At 43.6% G+C, this 21,631-nt stretch overlaps 2 protein-coding genes across 4 annotated transcripts in view; one reads left to right on the forward strand and one right to left on the reverse strand.

Moving 5' to 3' along the window:
• Window positions 1–6,766, reverse strand: part of PHACTR2 (phosphatase and actin regulator 2) — a 141,028-nt gene extending 134,262 nt beyond the window's left edge. The window contains exon 1 of one of the 2 annotated variants that reach the window (XM_040598044.1): window positions 6,583–6,766. In XM_040598044.1, coding sequence (XP_040453978.1) covers window positions 6,583–6,727 — 145 coding nt within the window. In that variant the 5' untranslated portion in view covers window positions 6,728–6,766. The remainder of the gene's footprint in view (window positions 1–6,582) is intronic. The other variant, XM_040598046.1, reaches the window with a different exon arrangement.
• A 2,831-nt stretch (window positions 6,767–9,597) lies between these two features.
• On the forward strand, window positions 9,598–21,592 carry FUCA2 (alpha-L-fucosidase 2). 2 transcript variants are annotated; one of them, XM_040599122.1, is made up of 7 exons: window positions 9,598–9,774; window positions 13,299–13,486; window positions 15,135–15,474; window positions 16,086–16,296; window positions 17,693–17,883; window positions 19,134–19,242; window positions 20,701–21,592. In XM_040599122.1, the coding sequence occupies exons 2-7, from the start codon at window positions 13,342–13,344 to the stop codon at window positions 20,839–20,841; spliced, it is 1,137 nt and encodes a 378-aa protein (XP_040455056.1). In that variant the 5' UTR covers window positions 9,598–9,774; window positions 13,299–13,341; the 3' UTR covers window positions 20,842–21,592. The 2 variants fall into 2 exon arrangements, with proteins under 2 accessions (XP_040455056.1, XP_040455055.1); XM_040599121.1 differs by lacking the exon at window positions 9,598–9,774 and adding an exon at window positions 9,945–10,358.
• Window positions 21,593–21,631: the final 39 nt, after the last annotated feature.

The following is a 21,631-nucleotide window of genomic DNA, read 5'->3' on the forward strand; positions in this document are numbered from 1 at the left end:
ACCCCGTTATGCTAAATACTTGATACTGATACAATTCACTAGTATTTTACTACTTCAGCCTTTCAAAACTCAAAAATCATGACAACACCGAAAACACTCATAGAATCTATACAACACAACACCTTTTAAATCCCAATTCTGCATCAAAACTGCATGATGGGGAGCAAGACTCCTCAGCTCATCACCAAGGGAAGTGCTGACTGCCTACAAACTCTGCTGGTATTTCAGGAAGATCTCTCTGCTTTCCGTATGAATGGAAAGCAAGAACATCCCTTGTTGTGGTGGGTTTTAAGACTGACAATTTCAAAGATAAAATGAAAAGTGATTGAACTCAGAACACTGAAGTCAGGATTTTCTGTTTTCTTCTAGATATTTTTCCTTTTGTGCTGCTTGGTTTGTACCTGAGAAAAACTAACCTCTGAATCTGTTAAAAATAGCAACATGCTAGGTAAAATGCTAGGGGAAAAAAAATATTTAAAAAGCAAAGATTACCACTGAAGATATCTTTGCCTTATGCTAAGGCCTGTTCAATGAGAACTACTAAAAATTCAGAAGCAAGACTAATGCTGGTATTACTGAAAACTGAAATCCTACAGGATTTCTGGCACTGAAAAGATTATGATTTCAAAAAGCAAAAATAAATAAAAACGTGAATTCTTCACCATCATTTGAAATTACCCCCAGCCCTTTGACCTTAAATAGTGCTTGCTTTTACAGGAAATAACAGCAAAAAGAGGGGGGTGGGAGTGAGGAAGGAAAATGATTTATGCTAATAGTGGATTTGACTGATGAAACATTAGGTTTTCAAACCAAACTTGCTTACGTTCAGTAAGAGAAAGAGTAAAAAGTCTTCTTCAACTACTCTTTAGATCATTTCTTCAGGCTTCATACTTGACATGCGGTCTGATATTAAATGGTTACTTGCTAGAAGCCACACACAGCAGGAAGTGCTAAATGCCAAAGGGCCTTGAGAATCGAAAACACAGTAGCAAAATGCTGAACAGATCCCACAGTCAGCTACTGATTAGTTGCTGCAAAATACGCATTAAATCCTACACTGCCAATGTCTGCTGTCCAATTTCTACTTAGCCAACTATGGAGATTATTAATACATTTAGAAAATACTTTTTTTTTTTTAAGCGTGAGCACAAGTCTGAATATTTGATTCTAAAGTTGTCCCAGAAACTGGGTCATGTGTAAATGACACACAGTATACATGGTTTGTATGTGTAAACCATCATGTTCCCAGTGTTCCCCCTTTCACACTTAGGCTTAATCAGGCTTGCTAATACCAAGAACCTACCCCAGTTATTCTGCAAGAGTTGGTGTGGAATAATATCTTTTAGTCCAGTATAAAACAGACAGACTCTTATTTCATATGCATTATGGTATAAACTCATATTAGAAATGGCTGACTAAATTCTGTCGCACATTTCTTCCCTGCACACCCATCTAATCTTGTAAAGTAAACAAGTGTTCAGGCAGACTTAAACTTTGTCAATGTATGCAGTACAAAATGTTATAAGGCTCCTGGATTTTTCCCCAGCACCCTTCTGAAACTCCAAGTTACATATATGGATGACCAGAATGGGATTTAACTTTATGGGTCAACGATCTAAGTGTGTTTCCAGGTTATTACAAAGAAGTAGATGCTTCAATTCTATAAGCATATGTCAAATTGCATATGGTTATGTTTGCTGCCTCTTTCTGAGTTTAAATTTTCAATTGATGGGAAAATATTATCCTGGACTTAGTGACAGGATGTACTATCTCTTGAAAATGACATAGTCATGTTGAGTCTGGTTTCTAAATTCCCCAAAATTATTATTTGTCTTAACTTCTGTAGTTTCCTACACCAGATTATCTGCTTTGGGCTCCTTGCTAAATTCTGTACTTTGATTTCTATTGTAAACACGTCCTGCTTCATACAATGGAGAATCATGTTTTTCCCTGACTCCCATATTTTCATATAATGTGCCAAAACCAGTTGGTTTAGTTATGAGAGTTCTTCCACATGCTGAGGCTGCTTCCTCCTCACCCCCATCCTGATGAGTGACCCCCCCCCCCATCTAAATGACCTCCCAAAGCACATCTGATCTCTTCTTCACGAACACTAATGCAACTCCCATAGACCTTGGTAGAACTCTAGCTTGGTGCATATGGACATAGATCCAACCAAATGGAATCTGTAGCCATTTTGGGAAATATGAGTACAAGTGCAGAGGGAAAGACAGACAAACTTTAGCAGCTAACTACCTACCTACCCAAAATTTAGCTTTTTCCCGAGAGTCCGTGCCCCTAGATAATCAAGTAAATGTCTAGAGTAAGAGTATTCTCAAATACCTTCAACCATCAAAAACATTTCCTTGGCATTAACCAGAAAATTTCTCGGTTAAGAAGAAAATCTGACATTTGTTAAATTTGCAAAGTAGAGCATTCTAAGCATTAAAAGCTCAAATAAGTCCAAAATTTGTCAGTTTTCTTCCCAACCAACATCAGCCACTCTGATGCTCTGGTCACTATGAAAGCTTCCCCAGTTCTTCACTTAACTGAGGGATTTTAAGCTATCTTTTTACCCACCCTATTCTAAAGTCAGCAGCAAATGGCATCATAGCTGATTCTCATTACCATTTTGAATAAATTAACCTGAAAAGGACCAGTTTGCTAGCCAAAAATTCCCCCCGTAATACTGATATGTATAAGTTTTGAGACAGTACTGGCATTTGCCCTCAGCCTTTCACTCTGCTGCAACCCAGCATCTGGTGTAGAGTCTAAGGTATTGATGAATTGCTGCCTTAATCCTCAGGTAGGGGTTTTTTGTGTGTGTGTCATCAGAAAAGGATGGAAAAAAGCATGAAAAGAACGGAAACATGCATGAGAAGCTCATCTCTCTACCTGAAAGGTGAGCTTCTTAGCAGTGGAACAAATTATCTGAAACTTCTCCTTGCTAAAGAGCAAGACATCAAGAGGAACTGCAGCAATATAACAGTGTCAATCCTAGAGTGGAGAAATGGGTGGGTTTTTTACTTCTGGTCTGAGCAGTAAAGTTCCCTTTTCACCAAGATGTGTCTCACCACAAACCTCACCACCTTCAGAAGAAAATGCAAGGCTGTATAGCAAAACCCACAACACTAAAGAGAGCAAACTGAAAACTGTCTACGTGGACATGCAGATAAAGAACAGGCACCACAGTAGCTGAGGTTGGTGCCTGAGGGTTGTCACAAATAGAACCACCGCTGCCGTTCTGCAACTGGAGCACAAAGGTGACTGATAGGGAACAGCAACATCCCCTTCCACCCTGCACCCAGGGCTCACTGCCCACGCTAAGAGCTGCCCTCAGCTGCATAGCTACCAAATCTAGATTTTGAAGAAATTCTGGGAAAGTATTTGAACAGGGTCTTTGTTTCAGATGCAGTTCAGTCCTCATCTATGCTGGGCAAATCAAGAAACTTGGCAAACTTGACCCAACTTGTAAGGTTGGTTTAAATCTAGTCACTGAACTTGGAAGGTTGCTTAAAGGTATGTAATGCAAGAAGCTTTCTTGAAGTGGCTCTGGTGTTGCTCTGAAATTTTAGGAGAATGTGTTTTTCTTCTCAAATCTCCTTGAGATGCTCTGGAAAAGTAGCCAGTTGTCAGGTGGGATGTACCACAATGCTGAAGTAATGCACAGGCTACACCTGCCAGAGAGGCTCTGAACTTCACTGATATTACACTTTTCCAGGGTCTAAATCAAAAGTCTAGATTGCGCCACCTTTGCTCATGATGAGTTTATTCCCCCCAGGTTCTTCCCACAAGTAAAGGAAGAGTTGGAAGGTAAAGGCCTGATACAGCAATGGGTGAGATGCCAGCCCAGAGAGGGGAATTAAGTAATCTTCTACCACTAACCCTACAAGAAAAAGCCAGCTTTAAGAAGAAGAAAAACCTGAAAATACATTCTCCTTTCAAACTGGACTGCAGCAAATGAAGTGAGATGCTGTCAAGTGATACCAGAAAGTGAAAGTTGCTTCTTCCAGCATATGATAACAGCAGAGGAAGGAGTGGGGATAAGAAAGCACAGGTACCATGAACATGGGGACCACCTGACGAGCCTCACTGTACTATTGAGATATGTACATATCTAGAATAACAAACAGATGCATTTTTTAAGCCACTGCCAAAGCTGCTTTTAGAAAGGCTATTATATTTCCCTTAGTTAGACGGGTCTCTACAAATGTTGCCTCTTAACAGATCCTCCATTGAGAACAGTGGATCAGGACGTGGTAAAATAAAGGACAGTGCAAACCCTCTGTAGGGGTACCAACCCATCACTAATGGAGTGCAAGCAGACAATACCATACAACTGGCATCAAGATCTAAAAAATGAAGACAAATATGCAACAGGAACTGCAACTTGTGACTTCAACAGCTGCAAGTGAATCACTCCAGGAACAGGCAGCAAGCAAACAATTTGCAAGTTATTTAAAATGCAAATTGTTCTTTTCTAAATGAAGCAGCTGGAGCACAGGTAGCATCTCATGTAAACGAGTGACCTACTTTAATCAAATAGTAGAACTAGAGAAAAAGGTAGAAGAAAAAAAAATAGTAAGGCTCATATTGTTTCTCTAAGTGTTTTACATTTCTGTCCCCATTATGATTGTTCTCCAGGTTAGTAGGGGAATGAAAAAGCAGGTTATTTTAATGGCATCTCAGTATAAAAACAATTCTCTAACCACCACATTAAAAATTAAATAGCTTTGCATCTTTAATGCATACTTTCCTTTTTAAAGACAGAATCAACAGTTGTGTGGCAGCATGTATTTTTGTTGTGTCCAATGAGCAGCTGGAAAAAAATACAGGAAGCAGCAATAGAGAAAATAAAGAATGAAAGAAAAGATGACAAAAAAATAAAAACCAGAGAAAGAAACTCCTGTCACTTGCTGGCAGGAAGCACATCCTCAAAATTAAAAGAAAAAAATCAAGTAGGGCAACAGGGAGGCCTAAATTTTGTGTGTAAGAAACTACAAATAACAACTCATCTTTGAAAACACCATCATTTTACCTCCACTGGATTTGCCAGTCTCTTGTAATAAACCCAGCTCATTGATAGTAGTCTTTGTAGCTAAGCTAACAACCAACACAGTCTAACACTGACATAGTGGCAATCTTGTCAACCTCTGTGGTGATCCCTCCACACCCAGGTTACACATCAAGCCATAGGGTGTTGTTGATGCAGCACGCTGCCAAGATGGTGCTGAAATACACCTTGAGCCTAAAAGTAGATTTGGACAAACCCCTGGAACCTCCTCCCTCCTCCCCATCTCAAATGTCCTTCAATGTAATTTTTAAGTAGACACAGGAAAAGGCAGAGAAAAAAATTATGCAGAAAATGCCACTTAGAGTTGTTTTTGCTTGCAGCTGCTGGCCCCACAAGTTGAATCTACTTGCTCCTATGTGACTAAGCAAGCTTTCACTCCCTCTCTCCTCATCAGGCAGGCGTAGCCGTGCATTTGAGCTTCCTCAAGTAAATGGCCTGCCTCATCTCAACACTCCCTGAGGAACCAACATAAGAGGACATTGTGGTCCACTGCAGGCCCGACCATGCGCCGCGCTGTCCTGCTCGTGCGGCAGCAGAGGGGGTCCCTCAGTGCGCACTGGAGCATCCCTGGTGGTGCTGTGGCTCAGGAGTACCTCTGTCCAGCAGAGTGTACCAGTGCATCCAAAATACCCACATCGCCAGGGACGTATGTGCCTGCAGTCTTGTTTTAGTCAACAGAGCAGGGCTGATTTACAACCACACAAGCACACATTTTCAAAACGTGCTCAGCAGTATGGAGAACAGAATTTCATTTTCCTGAATACCTAACTTCACGAAACAGCCTGAGTAAAGTATAGCCCAACTGAGTATGTATTTTAATTTTGCCACTTTCAAATACCTGCACTGTAAACTAGGACCCTCACTTCCTCCCATTTTACAAAGCAAAGCTACCACAAATCCTGGAGGAAGCCTAGTCTGTCCCAAAAGGGCACTTTCCACACCCAAATCACCTCTACAATACTTCATATTGCAGTAGTTACCTCCTGAAGGAGGATGGTGGGATACTGACTCACAGGTGGTGGTGGTGGGGTTGTTTTGTTGTTGTTTTTTTGCCTCACCTGTTTATGAAAAACCCCAAGGAGATACAAGTGCATGAGGTAAAATTCTAACATGCAATTGAAGCATAACATGTGAAGTGGCAGGACGTGGAGTTTTGATGTCCCCGCAATACACCCTTGAAGCCTCCCCGGCGCTTTTCTGCCCTTGTAGTCGGCTGCTTTGGTGACGGGATGGGTATCCACGACTTCACTGGGGTCCATGTAAACCCGGGGACACCGGCATGAAAAGCCAGGAACCTGCCAAATATCATCTCGAGGGGCAGTTCAAGCACCACGTAAACCAGGGACCCACGCTTCGGCCACTGACAGAAGGCAGACCTCGGTCTGGGAGGCAGGGCAGGGTATGGAGGAGGATGTCTTTTCCCAAATTCCCCAGCTCAGCTCAGCTCAGCTCGGGGCGGGGGGGGGGGGGGGCTCGGACACAAGGACCCTCCCCTCTCTCCCCCTTACCTGAGCCGCCCACGTTGGACCGGAGCAGGCAGGTTCTGCGGGAGAAGGAGAAGGAGGAGATGTCGCTTTGGGAGCGGCCGCGGGGACCGGGCAAGGACCAGAGGGGCGGCGGTGCGGCCCCGGTGCTCCCCGGCCTCTCAGCCATCGCCGTCGGGGAGCCGAGAGGGGCAGGGAGGAGAGCAGAGGAGGAAAAGAGGCGGCGAGGGAGGGGAAAGGGAAAGTTTGCAGAGGAAGAGCCGCCCCCCGCCTCCGACCGCCCCGCCGGAGCGGGGCCGCCCCGCCGGGACAGCGGCGGGGATTTCGGGTCTGTGGGAGCCCAAGTTGTGTGTCTGCACAGGGGCAAAGCAGGGGCTGGGGGTGTGTATGGTGCGTGTATGTGCAGATGCACACACACAAACACCCCCCAGGATGTCTTCGTGCTCCCTGCTCCAGTCATTTCCAACTCTCTGGGGAAAAAAAAAAAAAAAAAGAAGAAAAAAAAAAAGAAGCATCAGTTAAAAAAGAGCAGAGCAACCGACATCACCACTTCTGTTTTGTGTAACAGGGTGCCCTCCCTCCTCCTCTGGCCCGGCCCCCGCAAAACCGGGAGGTTGCACAAGGCATCGCAGCCCTGCAGCCGAGCAGAGAGGGCAATGAGTCAAATCTGCTATATCCCCCCCCACACACACACCTTAGACTTTCTTAAGGCTTGGGTTGCAGGCAAAAGGCTTTTCACAACCAGTTTTACGACGGTGTGACTCAGTATTTTGGGAGGAAGGTACTCTTCCTGCCTCCCAGGTCAGAAGCTGGAGTCACACAAACTTTGGCAACAACAAAATCAAGCCCTGTGGTTTCATAATCTGGTGTTTGTTTTACAAATACACTTTTATGACACGATTCATCTTTAAAAGGATTTTTAACGTTTTCACTGCTTTTTACAGGCAAATCATTTTTATTGTATGCCTTGAATAAAATCCACACTCCCCTGAAGCCACTGGCACAAAGGCAAAGATAGTCAGGACATCACCCTGGATTTTTAACACATCCAGTGCCATGTTATCTAGCTTTCAAATATGAAAGTCCCATTTAGGCTGTATGAAAACATCTTAGGAACTACCACTCACCAGGTTTGAATCAAATCCTATCGAGTCTGAAACTTGTCCATGTGAAATTCGGTTTCTGTCCTCTGCCTCTACCCAAGGAACCAAGTGCCCTCCTTTCAACACCAAGCCCTGTGCAGCTCCCCAGGTGCAGTGGTTTTGCAGGCTTCCCAGCAGTCATGGGGCTCAGGCACCCTTCATCTTTGTCCAAGCAATCAACCCGGTACATGAGTCTGGTATGTCAGCCATCAGTCAGGTCAAAAGGTCTTTTCTGCACAGCATCTCCCAGGGAATTGCCTTCATTATTTTCCCCTCCTTCTTCCCTCTGCTGACAGACCAGCCTGCTCCTTCCCTAGCTGTGGAGAGCTTTCCCAGTGGGGCTGTGCTGAGATCAAGAGGCAGGGGCTTCTCCTTGTGGGGCACAACAGTGAGCTCCATGCTTATAGACCTTCCTGTGGGGGCCCGGTGGTGCAGGCAGGCACCCTGTACCCCAGTTCAGAGAGCTTTCTGGAGTCACAGGCAGTGGCCTTGCGTTATTCGCAAAATCTTACAGTGTACTATTTTTGTTATTTAACCTTTGCAGCTTGCATCATTACAGATGTGTCTGTACACTGAGGACCTTTTCCCTCACTGGAGATTTCAGTAGCTGTGCTTGTGTGGGCTGGTGACATTTTCTGAACCTGTTTATGCTTTAATCAGAAGTGTACTCATGACTGCTGTTTACTGAACTGGTTTCTACTTCTTTTTTCTTTCTTTTTTTTTTTTTTTTTAATTTATGGCAGGTCACTGATGTCAGTGGGCTCTGGGTTCGACCCCTGAGCTTTTTTTAAATCATTTTTCCTTCAAAGCATTTGGAACCACAGAGCAGTTGTAAGTTTGGTGTGCTGTACAGAATAAGGTTCAGAGACTCTGCTTCAGAATTCCCATATTAAGGAGCTGCTCATTGTCTTCAGTCCTGTGTTGTGATCAAAAAGAAAAGAACATGAGAAATCCACAGATAAACTAGAAAAGATACCATAGCAAGAGGTCAAAGCTGTTTAAGTATTCTTTTTGAGAAGCAAAGTGACATCTAAAGGGGTGAAGGTAAAAGAAGACATACATAAAGTAGGTCAACATTGAATGTACAAGAGATATGAAGAGGCTCCCGTTGTGATATCAAAGTGCTTTTGTAAGTCAGAGTAATGTGAACAGTCAGTCAGAAAGAATAACACCATGGAAGTCACAATGTTTTTTTATCAGCCTGTAACTTAATACACTCATCAAGGGAATATAAATGAAAACATTAAAAAAATTATGTACTTCCTGTTTTCACAGCCCTTTAAATATTTTTGGATTAAATGTTAACAGCTGTGGTTAATGGCTCTGGAAACTGAAATTCTGTTTCCATAGAACAGCAGTAAAGTATACACGCTTCCCAGGTGGAGAGAGATTCATTCATTTAGTTGCCTGCTCACTCATTTTTGACTGTTCTGATGAGATTGCCAAAGAAATTTCCATTCGTGGTGATGATTCTGGAGAGTTAGTATTTGCTGATTAAAACAACTTTTCACAAAGGCCATCCCCTGGCTGGTAGGGTCTGATGCAAAAATACACAATTTGGGCATCAGCAAAGACTCGAGAAGCACCAGATGATGCATCTTTAAAAGTTTGTGTCTGCCACCTATTATCCGCAGCACATGTGCCAAGTGTCATCTACTAAACTGAGGCAGCTTCAGCACAGGCTCCCTCTGAAGCCATTTTAATAGTCAAAGAAACGTTTCCTTAACAGGCTTTGGGGGATCTTTCTGCCCTGGAAGCCATCATGCAGCAGTGGGCTGGAAGGAGCTGCAAAGCAATGTGGGGAAAGGGGAAAGGGAAGCAGTGTCTGTGGTTGTAAGCAGACGGGAAGGGCAAAACCAGCAGGTCACCACTGCAGCAGGCCCTGGCTGCAGATCCAAGACCGTACCCTGGATCGGGCTGCGGGCCCAGCAGGCCCCGGCTGGCAGCTTTCAGGCAAGCACTGAAGGAGACGGCCAGTGCTCCCCGGAGGAGGGGGGCAGTGATGGGCCACGCCGGGCCGCGCCGGCAGCGCCTGGGGCGGGAGAAGGACGGTGGGATGTCGGGCCAGGCAGAGGTCAGTTCCTTCGTTTTCTTAAAACCCTTAAAATCCAGGTGACAACGCGTGATTGAGCAGCCACGGCCCCAAAGAGGACGAGGGCCCCAGCAGCTGGCGCCCCTCTCCGCGCCGCGGAGGGGAGGGCCGCGCCCGGGGCGGGGCAGAGCAGAGCGCCGCGCAGCCGGAGCTCCTCACCTGCAGGCGGCACGGCTGGGCCGCACGGCGGCCGGCGGGCTCGGGAGGAGCGGGCGGGGAGAGCCCGAGCCCGCCTTGTGCCCCGGCCCGCCCCGCCTGTGGCCCCCCGGCCAGAGGCCGCCGCGGCCTGCAGCGCCGCGACCCTCGCCCTGAGGAGCCGCCTTCCCTCATCCCGCCGCCGCCATGTCGGGCCCGCCCGCCCGCGCCGTGCTGCTGCTGCTGCTGCTGAGGCCGCCCGGGCTCCTGCCGGCGCGGGCGCCGGGACGCGGCGGGCGGCCCCGCTACGAGCCCACCTGGGGCTCGCTGGACGCCCGGCCGCTGCCCGCCTGGTTTGACGAAGCGAAGTTTGGCGTCTTCATCCACTGGGGCGTGTTCTCGGTGCCCAGCTTCGGCAGCGAGTGGTTCTGGTGAGCTCCCCGGCCCGGCCCGGCGGCGCCTGGCAGGCCGTGGGGCTGCGGGAGGGTCGTGCTGAGGTGGCTGCTGCGGGTGGGGCCTCCTGGGGGTCTGAGGGCACTGCTCGGGCAGCAGCGCTTCGGGCAGGCGGGGCTGGGTTTGGTGTCCCCAGCCTGAAGTGGTGGTTGGGTTTAAAGCCCCTCTGCAGAGCTGAGGTGTGTGGGAAGAGGTTTATGGCCACCTGAGGCCATGGACTGCGTGGTGCCGTTAAGGCAGGAAGCAGTTTGATGTGCTTCTGGTATGTCTGACCATCTGTCTGCCCAGCCCTAGAACTTGAATTTGTTGGCTAACGTTAACTAAATTGAGTAGAGAGCTCGTGGAGCTGAAAGATGTGCTTCCCACAGCGCTGGTGAAAGGCGGTTGGGTGGCTGGCAGCCGCAGGATGGAGGGGTGGTGGAGGGGCTCTCCCCAGGCCCTGTGGGCGCAGGCACGGGCACTGGGCCTCTCCTGGCCTCCGGAGAAGCCTTGCACAGTCCTGCTGAAGTGCTGGGGCACTCTCTGTGGGGAGCGCAGGAGCCCATCACTCCCTCCACTGTTGTCCTTGCTGGGCAAACTGCCTGCACTTTTTGTGTGCACGTTTTGTGCTGTTGGTGGTTTTCTTCTATTTTTTATTATTATTATTATTATTATTATTATTATTATTATTATTATTATTATTATTATTATTATTATTATTGTTATTAAAGAGTACTTTCCACTTTAAAGAGCCTAAAACTCTGATCCTTCAAATAATTTTAATTCAAAGGCTGAATAAAACCTTTAGTTTGTGGGTGCTCGCTAGTTCAGACCTTCGGGCTGCCAGCACTTTTTTGCTGTCTCCTTTCCATGCTCTACCAAATACTTCCTGTACGGCTTCAAGTGAGTCCCATTATCATTTACAATATGAAGTAACAGCAGCTCTGTGGCAGAGCTATGGTAAACCTTAAATGCAGTATTTGTTAAACAAACCAACATTGATATAAACAAACCACTGTTTTCTGACAACATTTACTCTGTTTTCTTCACAATTATGTTCAAGGGTTTCAGCAGTTTTTTAATGTGGGCTCTGTTTACTAATAAATTACTTTCACAGTGGGGGTGCAGGAGGAAGCTAGCTTTGGGTTCAGGCCTTACTCTGAGTGCTGTTGCTCCAATAGTGGTCACACAGAGCCAGGATCAAGTGTTTATCTGTTGTTCTTCTAAAAAGACCCCAAAACACTCTAATGTTGTTGATGAAGTTTTATATTCCTGTGGCCTCCTGTCCTTAGCCACATATGAGTATAGAGCTGCTTCAGGGCCTTCTGGCAGCATGTGCAGTCAGATGATTGGGGTCCTGCATTAGCAGCTTCAAATGAAGGGTCATAAACTTTAATATCACCCAGCCTGTCCTCCTTTCCCTGGAGCTGCACAGCCTTGGACGGGATGTTTCTAGAATCTAATGATGTCAGAGTAGAAGTGCTCATGTTAGCAAACCATGTGTCAAAGGGAGAGAAGCAAGGATGTTACATACTTAAAAATCAGAATTGGTTTTTTTTTCCCCAGGTTCTTTCAATGAGGAAGGCTGCCTCTGCCTCTTTCTTCTAGATTTTTTCCCTGTTTGCTGCCAGAGATCATGTTTGTTTATGTTGAAAGTCTGTTTGGGAAGGTTACAATATCCATATAGTTACTGTGGTCTTACAGAACTGAGGTTGGAGTCCAGCTCAAGACAGCAGAGAGAAACACATTTCAAACATTGAGGTTCTGGCCTGGTTTATTCCTTCACTTTCAGTTTGTTTTCATTTATATCTAAATTTGCCAACAGGATTTTTGCTGCTTCACTTCATTTATAGAAATGTGAATGCTTTCAGACCCTTTTCTCCTTAGAGTTTTAGCAGTCACAACGTATGTTGTTGTTAGGAGGTCTCCAGCAGTAAGGCTGTTCATGCACTGAGGACTGTTAGGTGCTGTTTCTGGAGCTCCTCTTTCATTGCTAGGTAGGGGAGGGATGGAGCGGATTGAGAATAAATAGTACTCTTGGTGATTTATGGTCTCTGCCCATAATGAGGGTAAGAGACCATACTTGGACCGCAGCAGAGCTCCAAGCCTTGCTGTGGACTAGACCAGTTGGAATAGTGACAATACTGGTCGCTGTCTCGGCAAAACACAGGATAGAAACTGTCCCTCTCTTTGCTAGGTGGGATGCAAAAAGAGATGTTAGAGCCTATGACAGAGGTGCGTTTGTAAGTATGGGGTTCTTGCAGAGTCAGGTGGTTGTTGGAGGACATGCCTTCTAGTAGGGTGCCTTTGCTTCAGAGCCTCACGTGTGCTGTGGCTGCAGCACTGCTCTCTCCTGCTCTGGGGCCGTGGCCATCTGCTCACACATGAAGTCACTCAGCTGCATTTGACGTAGAGGGCTCTGGACCAGTGGAGAGGTAAAGCTGCTGGCCTGCATGTTTATGGGTTGCAGGAGTTGCAGTGTTGGGGGCAGAGCAGAGGTGCCTGATGGCTGATGTGTGAGACTTGAGGAGGGTGAGTTATGTTAGTCCAGAAAATGTGCACTCATCGTGCTACCTGAGTTGCTTACATGGACTGTTTACCAGTGCTCTCTAGTGTGGTTTTGAGATTTGGGTACTGATCAAGACTGCAGTTTTTTCATTCTCAAAGTGTAGCTGCTTTGATTCATTGTTCCAAATGAAATCCTGGGACCCTTCCAAAGTGGAGTGCTTGAAAGAGGTAGAGCATGGGAAAAGAGGACAGAGAAAAGGAAATCTTTGATAATTAATATTGTTCTGAAGCAATTTTGTCTTACTGCAGGTGTCATGTACCTCCACTGCATGTGCCTCCCAGTGTGAACACAAATAGCAGCTGCTGACTTCAATTCTCTTTCCTTTGTCTAAAAATACACTGGCAGACATGTTTTGCTCTGTATTTTGTAGGTGGTTCTGGCAGAAGGAGAAGAGAAAGCCTTATGTGAAATTTATGGAGGCAAATTACCCACCTGGGTTCAGTTATGAAGATTTTGGGCCACTGTTTACAGCAGAATTCTTTGATCCCAACCAGTGGGCCGATATTCTGAACGCTTCAGGTGCAAAATATATTGTCTTAACTTCAAAACATCATGAAGGTAAGGGAGAGGTTTGTGAATGTTAGTAATTGTTGCATTTCTGTCAACAGAATAAAAATCCAGGTGAATTTCCCACCGCCGAGAGAGACAGAGAAAGCCAGGCAGGCTTACCTGCCCCAACCCAGCCAGAGAGGAAACAAACCACCCAAGAAATGTGCATGCATTTCCTGACTCTTACACAAAAGCTATGGCCATGAAGCTTGCATAGAAGGAAAAGTAGATAGTGTTGTAGTTCTGCTGCTGTAGGTAAGAGCGTAAAGCAGTGGTGGCAGCTGAGCTTCTTGCAGTAGCCATATTTTACTTTTTGCTGCTGTGCAATTTATTGCTCAAGGAACCACAGAAGTTAATTTTGCACTGTTTAACATAAGGAGAGCTGCTGTGTACAGGCAGTTAATGAGCTACATAGGTTTCTCCAGGGAATTTAGGAATTTAGTACAGGAGTCAACTTCAGAGTTAAAAATGTACAACTTCCTGTCGCAGTGCATAGAAGCCAAAACCTTCAACCAGGTCTGTAACTTCACAGGTATGATTGATTTTCGGCACGGTAATTGTGAGATGCTTTGCAGAGAAAAGTAAAGAATAAGAAAGCAGTTGGAAGGAGATATGGTAGCAAAGAAAGTATAAAATACTAAGATGTGATATGACAGTACATCTAGTGAATGTTGTTGGTCTTTAGGGAGATGTGGGTTCAAGACTGGCAACTCGTAACTTGTGAATTTTAATCTCAGCTCTGACACACATAAAATCACGGTCTTGATGATGCCTGTGGCATAATTCCCAGTGACTTCAAAAGGAACATGATTCTTTTAGTCTGTCCTATAGCCTTGGGCATGAATTTTTAGCTTGTTTGTCTAGTTGATACAATTCCACATATCCAGTTCATGAAAATATTGCAAGATTTATTAGACAATGTGTATAGAATAGTTTGAAGGTGTGAGTGGAGCTCCTGTGGCAGCGGTCTAAGTCTGCCGTGCAGTAGTGCTTGTAAGTGCTTGTGCTGGAAGTCTGAAATGTTAAATCCCTCCTGATATTTAACGCTAGTATTTTAAAAGCTCTTTCAGGAGTTTTTGCACTTTGCTTGTATACATGTACTGAGTAGCTGATTGAGCTGTTATAAATGTCAAGACAAATGAAAAGTGAATGTTTGCATAAGATGTAAACAGAAGGGAGGAGAATAGTCTTTGAATGCGAAAGATAGCTTGTGTGATCTGCAACTGAGAAAGCATTTTGTCTTCCAGTTGTTGAATGTGTATTCACAGTTCACATTTGATGCATTCAGCAGAAATGTACATGCCTTGAAAGTTGCTTTATTTTTGGTTAATTTCATTGGGATGTATGAATGGAGAGAATAATAAAGGAAAAGGAATAATTATCCTAAGCATTACAAAACTGAAAAATATAAATGCATTTGTGTATGTATAAAAAAAAATACATAAACGTGTCTGGCATGGTGTTTTGATGTTATGACTACTATCATTGTGCATAAATGGATTATAGGCATACTTTATACCATGTTAACAATATTATTACATAGATGACTTTTATGTTTATTTTTTGTGAAACACGCGTACACTGCTTTCCAGAAAGAGGGATTAGAACTTCCCCTCTTCTGCTTCCCTTTCTTATCCTTCCATTTTTCTCTTTTCAGGCTTTACTTTGTGGGGGTCCAAATATTCTTGGAACTGGAATGCTGTTGATGTGGGACCAAAACGAGATCTTGTGGCTGAACTGGCGACATCTGTTCGAAACAGGACTGACTTGCGTTTTGGGTTGTATCATTCCCTGTTTGAATGGTTTAATCCTCTCTTCCTTGAAGATGCCACCAATGCCTTTAAGACAAGAATGTTTCCAACCAGTAAATCGTTACCAGAACTCTATGAAATTGTGACCAAGTACCAGCCAGAAATAATTTGGTCTGATGGGGATGGAAATGCGCCGGATACTTACTGGAACAGCACTGGTTTCTTGGCCTGGCTGTATAATGACAGGTACATAATGGTGCTGATTTAGCTCCTGATCTGAAATGCTGCTGTGTCTAGTTTGTCTCACTTTCTGTACATTTTGTGGAGCTTACTACCTCTGCTTATGAAGACTTAACTAAATACTAATTTTCCTGAAATGCAGAATCCAGGTCTGTATTTCTTCGAAATATCAAAGCTTGCTTTAGAAAAAACTTTTTTTTTTTTTTTTTACCACATTTGCAAATTACTCAATTAAGATGGTATTGGCTATTCTACCTAATCATATTCTTCCCTAGGTATTGTCTACTGAACAAACGGGATACCAGGATAATTTAATAACATGGGTACATTGTTGTCATCACAGACTGAACATCTGGCAGGAGATGTGTCAAGTGCTGGCTGATTTCTGGCAGACTTCCTGTGGAAGTCTGGAGCATATTTGCCTAAAAAATGCCAATTCAGACCTCTTACTAGCAAAGAATGAGAATAGGATTCCTGAAATTGCACTTAATCTAATTGTAATAAAAGTACAGAAGTCATCCTAAATGTTTGTTTCTGGGAGGGGTGCGTGTGGGAAGGATTACAGTGGCTGTGACTGCGTTTTATAGAATCAAGTTCACAAAAATTTCTGTTTCTAGTCCAGTCCAGGACACAGTTGTGACCAATGACCGTTGGGGAGTTGGCAGCATCTGTACACATGGTGGCTTCTACACTTGTAGTGACCGTTATAACCCTGGCCACCTCCTGCCTCACAAGTGGGAGAACTGTATGACTATCGACAAAAGGTCATGGGGCTACAGGAGGAACGCACAGCTTGATGATTACCTTACAATCGAGGACTTGGTGAAGGTACAGTGGGGCAAAGGAATTGCCTGCAACTTCTGATTCTCCCTCCTGATCATTGTATTGTGCTATATAACATTTCAATTATGTATCTATTGTTATAAAAAATATTTTAACTGAATAATGAATCAATGAAATAATAAATCATTTTGTTCATTTGCAGGCTAACACTGGCAGGATGGAATATCCATGTAGTTCTTAATTTTTCTCTTAGTCATTTCTATGAAAATAATATCTAGTAAAAATTCAGTCAGTTTCTTAGAAGCTGTTTCTGCTGTGAGCAACTGGCCAAGGACTGTTCTGGATAGTCCCATAATAACCTTTTCTACTAAGTTATCCTGGTAACCACACCTGTAATTAATGAGAAGTAAACAGTTCCAGTTTCACAGCTCCTGTTCAGGAATGCCTAATTGAAGGCTACATCTTTTCTCTCTTCCAGCTAGAAACAGTTTATAACTCTTAATAGTCTTTTTACTTTGTAGCAGGAAACTTCCCTTTCATCCTGCTTCATTTAAACAAAAAACCCCAATAGACTTATTGCAGACGTACTGGTAAACACTTAACAGCTGCAAAGAGCTGATGTTAATTAAACACAGATTCCCTTTGCTAGTCTAAAGTATTTAAAAAAGATCTGAAGCTTTGGAAAACTGAATGAAAGGAAGACTGATCAATCTATCTGATAAATGCATTTAAAAGCAAAATTCAGCTAGTGAGGAGAATATTGTTTATTATTGTTGCTTAATCTGTTCCTAGTACTGTCCTTGAGAAAGATAATTTCAAATTGAAGTAAACTCCTTTCAGAGGCAGAAGGTGTAAATTCATTCAGTAGCTTGTCTTTAGCTGTCTGTTCCTCAGATGTGTGCAGCTCAGTACATGATCTCTGGAGGGCAGTGTGGATGTGAACACAAATATTTATGGACTCTGTAGAAAGCTTCCTTGTCTTTTACAGATGTCTCCGTAAAATAGGGAGAGGAAGAAGGAGGAAGTTGCCTCTCTTAGCTTCAGTGAAAACGAAGTAGCATCTATTAGCCTTATTCTCCTTTTGTGCAGAGAAATCAGCTATCCCATTCTATCACTAAAACCCTCATGAAGTTCCTAGGGAAGTAAAAATGTTAAAAAAGTTGTAGGATTCTTATGTAGGTTCAGCCAGATATATTGCTGCAAAAATGTATTTTGAGCTGTATTCTGCCATAAAAAAATGATAGCAGAGTTTTTGTTTTATGGGAGCTTAATTTTTGTATTGACTCTTGGGATGAACCCCAAAGTCTAACCATGCAGCAGTAACATAACTTGTTCAGTTAATTGTTCTCAAGCAGTATGGCAGACTTTAGAAAGTACTTCAAATGTATGATTTCATTAGCTGTAACCATATGCTCTGTGTATGTGTTTAAAAACATTTCAGCAACTTGTAGAAACAGTGTCTTGTGGAGGAAATCTCTTGATGAATATCGGGCCCACTCACGATGGTCGCATTGCTGTTATATTTGAGGAGCGTCTGAGGCAGATGGGTGCCTGGCTGAAAGTCAACGGGGAAGCCATCTATGGAACGAAACCATGGAGAGCACAGAATGACACGGTCACACCAGAAGTGTGGTAAGGCTACTGAACCCACATCTAGGCTGTGTAAAGCAGCAGCAGGGTATGTGGAACTTCAAAATTCTTAATGAGTTGATGTTACAGGAATCACCAGCTTACTTTTTTCACAGCACACAAAATGAACTCTTTTGTCAGTTTGAGTAACTGCATATAAAAGTGCGTACAAAAATGTAGGTAGGTGATGAGAGACCATAGTTTTGGTGCTGAGGCTGATGCTGAGGCTGAAGGGAAGGTTGCAAGCATTTCCTTAGTGACCTTGTGCTTCTCAGTGTAGCTGGCAACAGCAACTATAAACAAAAATTATAAATCTGGAAATATAAAACTGCTATGAAGTGTTTATCTGTACTATGGAATACTTGATGTCACTCTAGAGAGAAAGAGGGGAGAGTAAGAAACTAGAAATCAGTCTAGCATATTCTGCATTTCTTTTTAAGGTAAAAATGCATGGGAAGATAACAGCAATTACTTGGCCGCTAAATTCAGCCAGTCTCTGGACTCTCCTCATATGAGGCCTTTGTGCCTCATAGCTGCTGTAATGCCTTAATGATCCATCAGGGTTTAGGTCCTGACCCTCTTCTCTGCCTCAGTGGGCCTTTTTACTCCCGTTCCCAGAAAGATTTGGCTATCTGGCTTTAGCCTTGAAATGCTGAACCATTGACCGTTCAGTAAAACCACTTCCAAGAGCAATAAAAAGTTGTAACTAAAGGAAGGAAGGAGGGATGCATGTTTCAAGTGTATGCCACAAGATTTCTAAGGACATACTGTAGATAATATCTGCTGAAATGAAACTTTTAAAAAACTAGCTATGCAAGGTGCCAGGCTTTATTGTTGCGCATACTCTTTATTTTTTTGGTAGAATGTTTGTGTAGAGATGTGAATTACCATATTTCTCTGAATATAACTCAGAACTATCTGTTAACGATTCCCCCTGCCCTGCAAGTACCTCCTTCCTATATGGCTGCACAGCAGTGAGTTGTTAGGTGCTTGCTGAAGTTACTACAGATGTTTACCTCTGAATTCAGTTCTTTAATACTATTGATTACCTCTAGTTTGTTGGAACGTATTTTCAAGGAACAGTACTTTAATAAAGGGTATAAATTGTCTGAAAAGATGGTTATGTGTGCAAAAATGTAATTAATGCCAGCTTTTCAAATCCATTTTTCCAGTCTTGAAAGCACTCTATGTATAACTTCAGAAAATTTACAAAGAAAAACTGACGTGCCTTTCTGTTCCCCATTCCCAACCAGGTATACTTTCAGCCCTAAAGAAGGCAAAGTCAATGCTGTCTTCCTTAACTGGCCAGGCTCTGGGACTCTGGAACTTGGTGAGCCACGGGCTAAGCTTGGCGAAACACAGGTAAAAGACAGCACCCCTCCAGCATCTCCACTTGCCCCCTTTCCCTTCAGAACAATGAAGTTTTTAACACACAGAGTGAGAAATGAACATACCCTGAAGGAAAACGCCTCTAGGATTTATCATGTTCCATCGTGTTTATTTTAGTTTCTGGGATCTTTGGGAATGCATAGCTCTTGGGACAGAGTATGTTGGAAGAGACCCAGCAAAATGTTTGTTTTTGTTCTGGGATGTCCTTGCCATAGTCCTCCCAGTGGGATGTTCTTCTCCAACAAACAAAAGTTAGACTGAATTGTTTGCTGGGCTGTGTTTTAGCTTGCAAACTAAGGATCATAAAAAGAGGCCAAGTAGCCGGGAAAAGAACTGTGCCACCCTGGTTGTTTCCCTGTGTAGACTACCTTGGTATGACTGACCTTTCTTTAGAAATAGCCATTCTCATGACTTTGGTGGTACTGTAATTGCTGTAACAGTGCAGTAGTTTCAAATCAAAGCCTTGCATAAAGGGAAAGCACACAGTTTTCATTGCCTAGGGAGGCTCAACAGTAAGTCAGTATGACCCTAGGTGTGTGCTTTATAGCAAGTGGTGGTCAGAAGTTGAGGACACAGATGCCACCTGCACTAGCAAGTAGCGTAACCCCAATGGAGTGGAACAGCTGGTGCTCGGGACTCGATATCCACACTGTGCATTTAAGGTGGGGTTTCACTTTGCCTTAGCTCTGTTCTGGTCTCACGTGTTGGATGTCTACTAGCTGCTGAAATGCATTAAGGGTGTTTCTGGACTGCCTCTTCTGGTCTAGTTCCATATGCAAATTAACTAGTGCCAAGGCAGCTCTGTGATAAGGAAGAAAGAAAAATTTCAGAAGTGATAAGATGCATCTTGAATTTTGGAGAGGCATCTAGACTGTATGTACACAAGAGAGTAATGTTCATCAGTGGCAGAGACCAGTCTTCAGCTGCTCCACAATTTTCAGCATTTCACCAGCTGGTATAAGAGTCTCACCATAAAACCTATTTGTGTGGTTTTAGTGGAGGGGTTCTTCAGGTCAGCTTTGTTTGAGATCTGGCTGTGCTCTGTAAGAAACAGTGATGCTCATCCTAGACTTCAAGTTCTACCATGGGAAACGGGCATTTCAGAAACAGGTGATACAAAGCTGCATACTGTGGCACTTAGATCCCTGCTTAGGCCCAAATCCTACCCCAAATACTTCTGAAAAGTGTTTATGTGCCTTATGTGCCTTCTACAGCCCTAAGTACTTCTCCAGACCCAGCTTTATTACTTACATACCTACTTTGCAAGTATTTTTGCATTACCTTTAACAGTCATTCATTTGGTTGGTTTTTAGCATTCAAGGATAACTGGATAGTAAGGTAGCTATGGATTGACATTTCTTTTGTCAGTATTGCAATTATACACACTTTGAAAAAGAACTGTTCTAATTTTAGTGTATGTTTCTATCTCAGGTGACGCTGGTTGGCTACAAGGAACTGCTGAAATGGGTTGCACTGGGAGAAAAGGGAATTGTTATAGCTCTACCTCAATTAAGTCCTAAGGAATTGCCATGTCAGTGGGGCTGGACTTTACAACTGACTGACATAAACTGAGCCATACGCTGCTGGAGCCCTGGGTAGTACAGAATGCTGATTTTTTGCCGGGTTTCTCACTCTTGCTTGCTTGACTGAGAAATATCAGGAACTTCACATTTTTCATGAAAGGCGGGTTATCGAAGGATGGAATGAACCTCACATGAAATGTAGCACTAGATAGTTCAATTTCTGCATACAGTTTGTTTCTTTGAACTTGTGTGAAAAACTGAGCATTTACCTTGACCTCTCCACTCTTAATCAGCTTCTTGCCAAGTTATGTGAAGTATGGGGTGGGAAAAAAAGAGGCACTAGCTTTTTAAAGCTATGAGAAAAAAAGCTAGCTCATGCCAGTGTCCAAATGCACATAAGTCAGATTTCTTACGTTAAAAAAGGGATACAACTTCTACAAAACCATACACTAAAACCTGTCAGTTTTAGAGAAAATAGACTTTTCCTAGTTGTGTGCAGCAACTGGCAGCTTCAGCAGCGTAGGGTAACAGACCTGCAAGAACAGTCTTAGAAAGGTCAGGAATTCATCACAAATGCATGGAGGCAATGCAATCTTCATTTCTTATCATGAAAACCATTGTTACATGTTCCTAGTCTTGAGTAATACTATCCATGATGGGGATATGCAGGTAAAGTGGGAGGGTGTTTTTGCTGTTTTTGTATAATTTTACATGGCTAAAGCTGACTTTTGTTTACAGCTATTGTTTTTACACAGTTACCAGAGTGCCTTCTGGACTATTAAACAAAACACATACTTCAATGACAACTGTTTTTTTTTAAAAAAAAGTAGACATAATCA

Source organism: Falco naumanni, chromosome 6 (assembly GCF_017639655.2).
Source record: "Falco naumanni isolate bFalNau1 chromosome 6, bFalNau1.pat, whole genome shotgun sequence".
NCBI classification, from domain to species: domain Eukaryota; kingdom Metazoa; phylum Chordata; class Aves; order Falconiformes; family Falconidae; genus Falco; species Falco naumanni.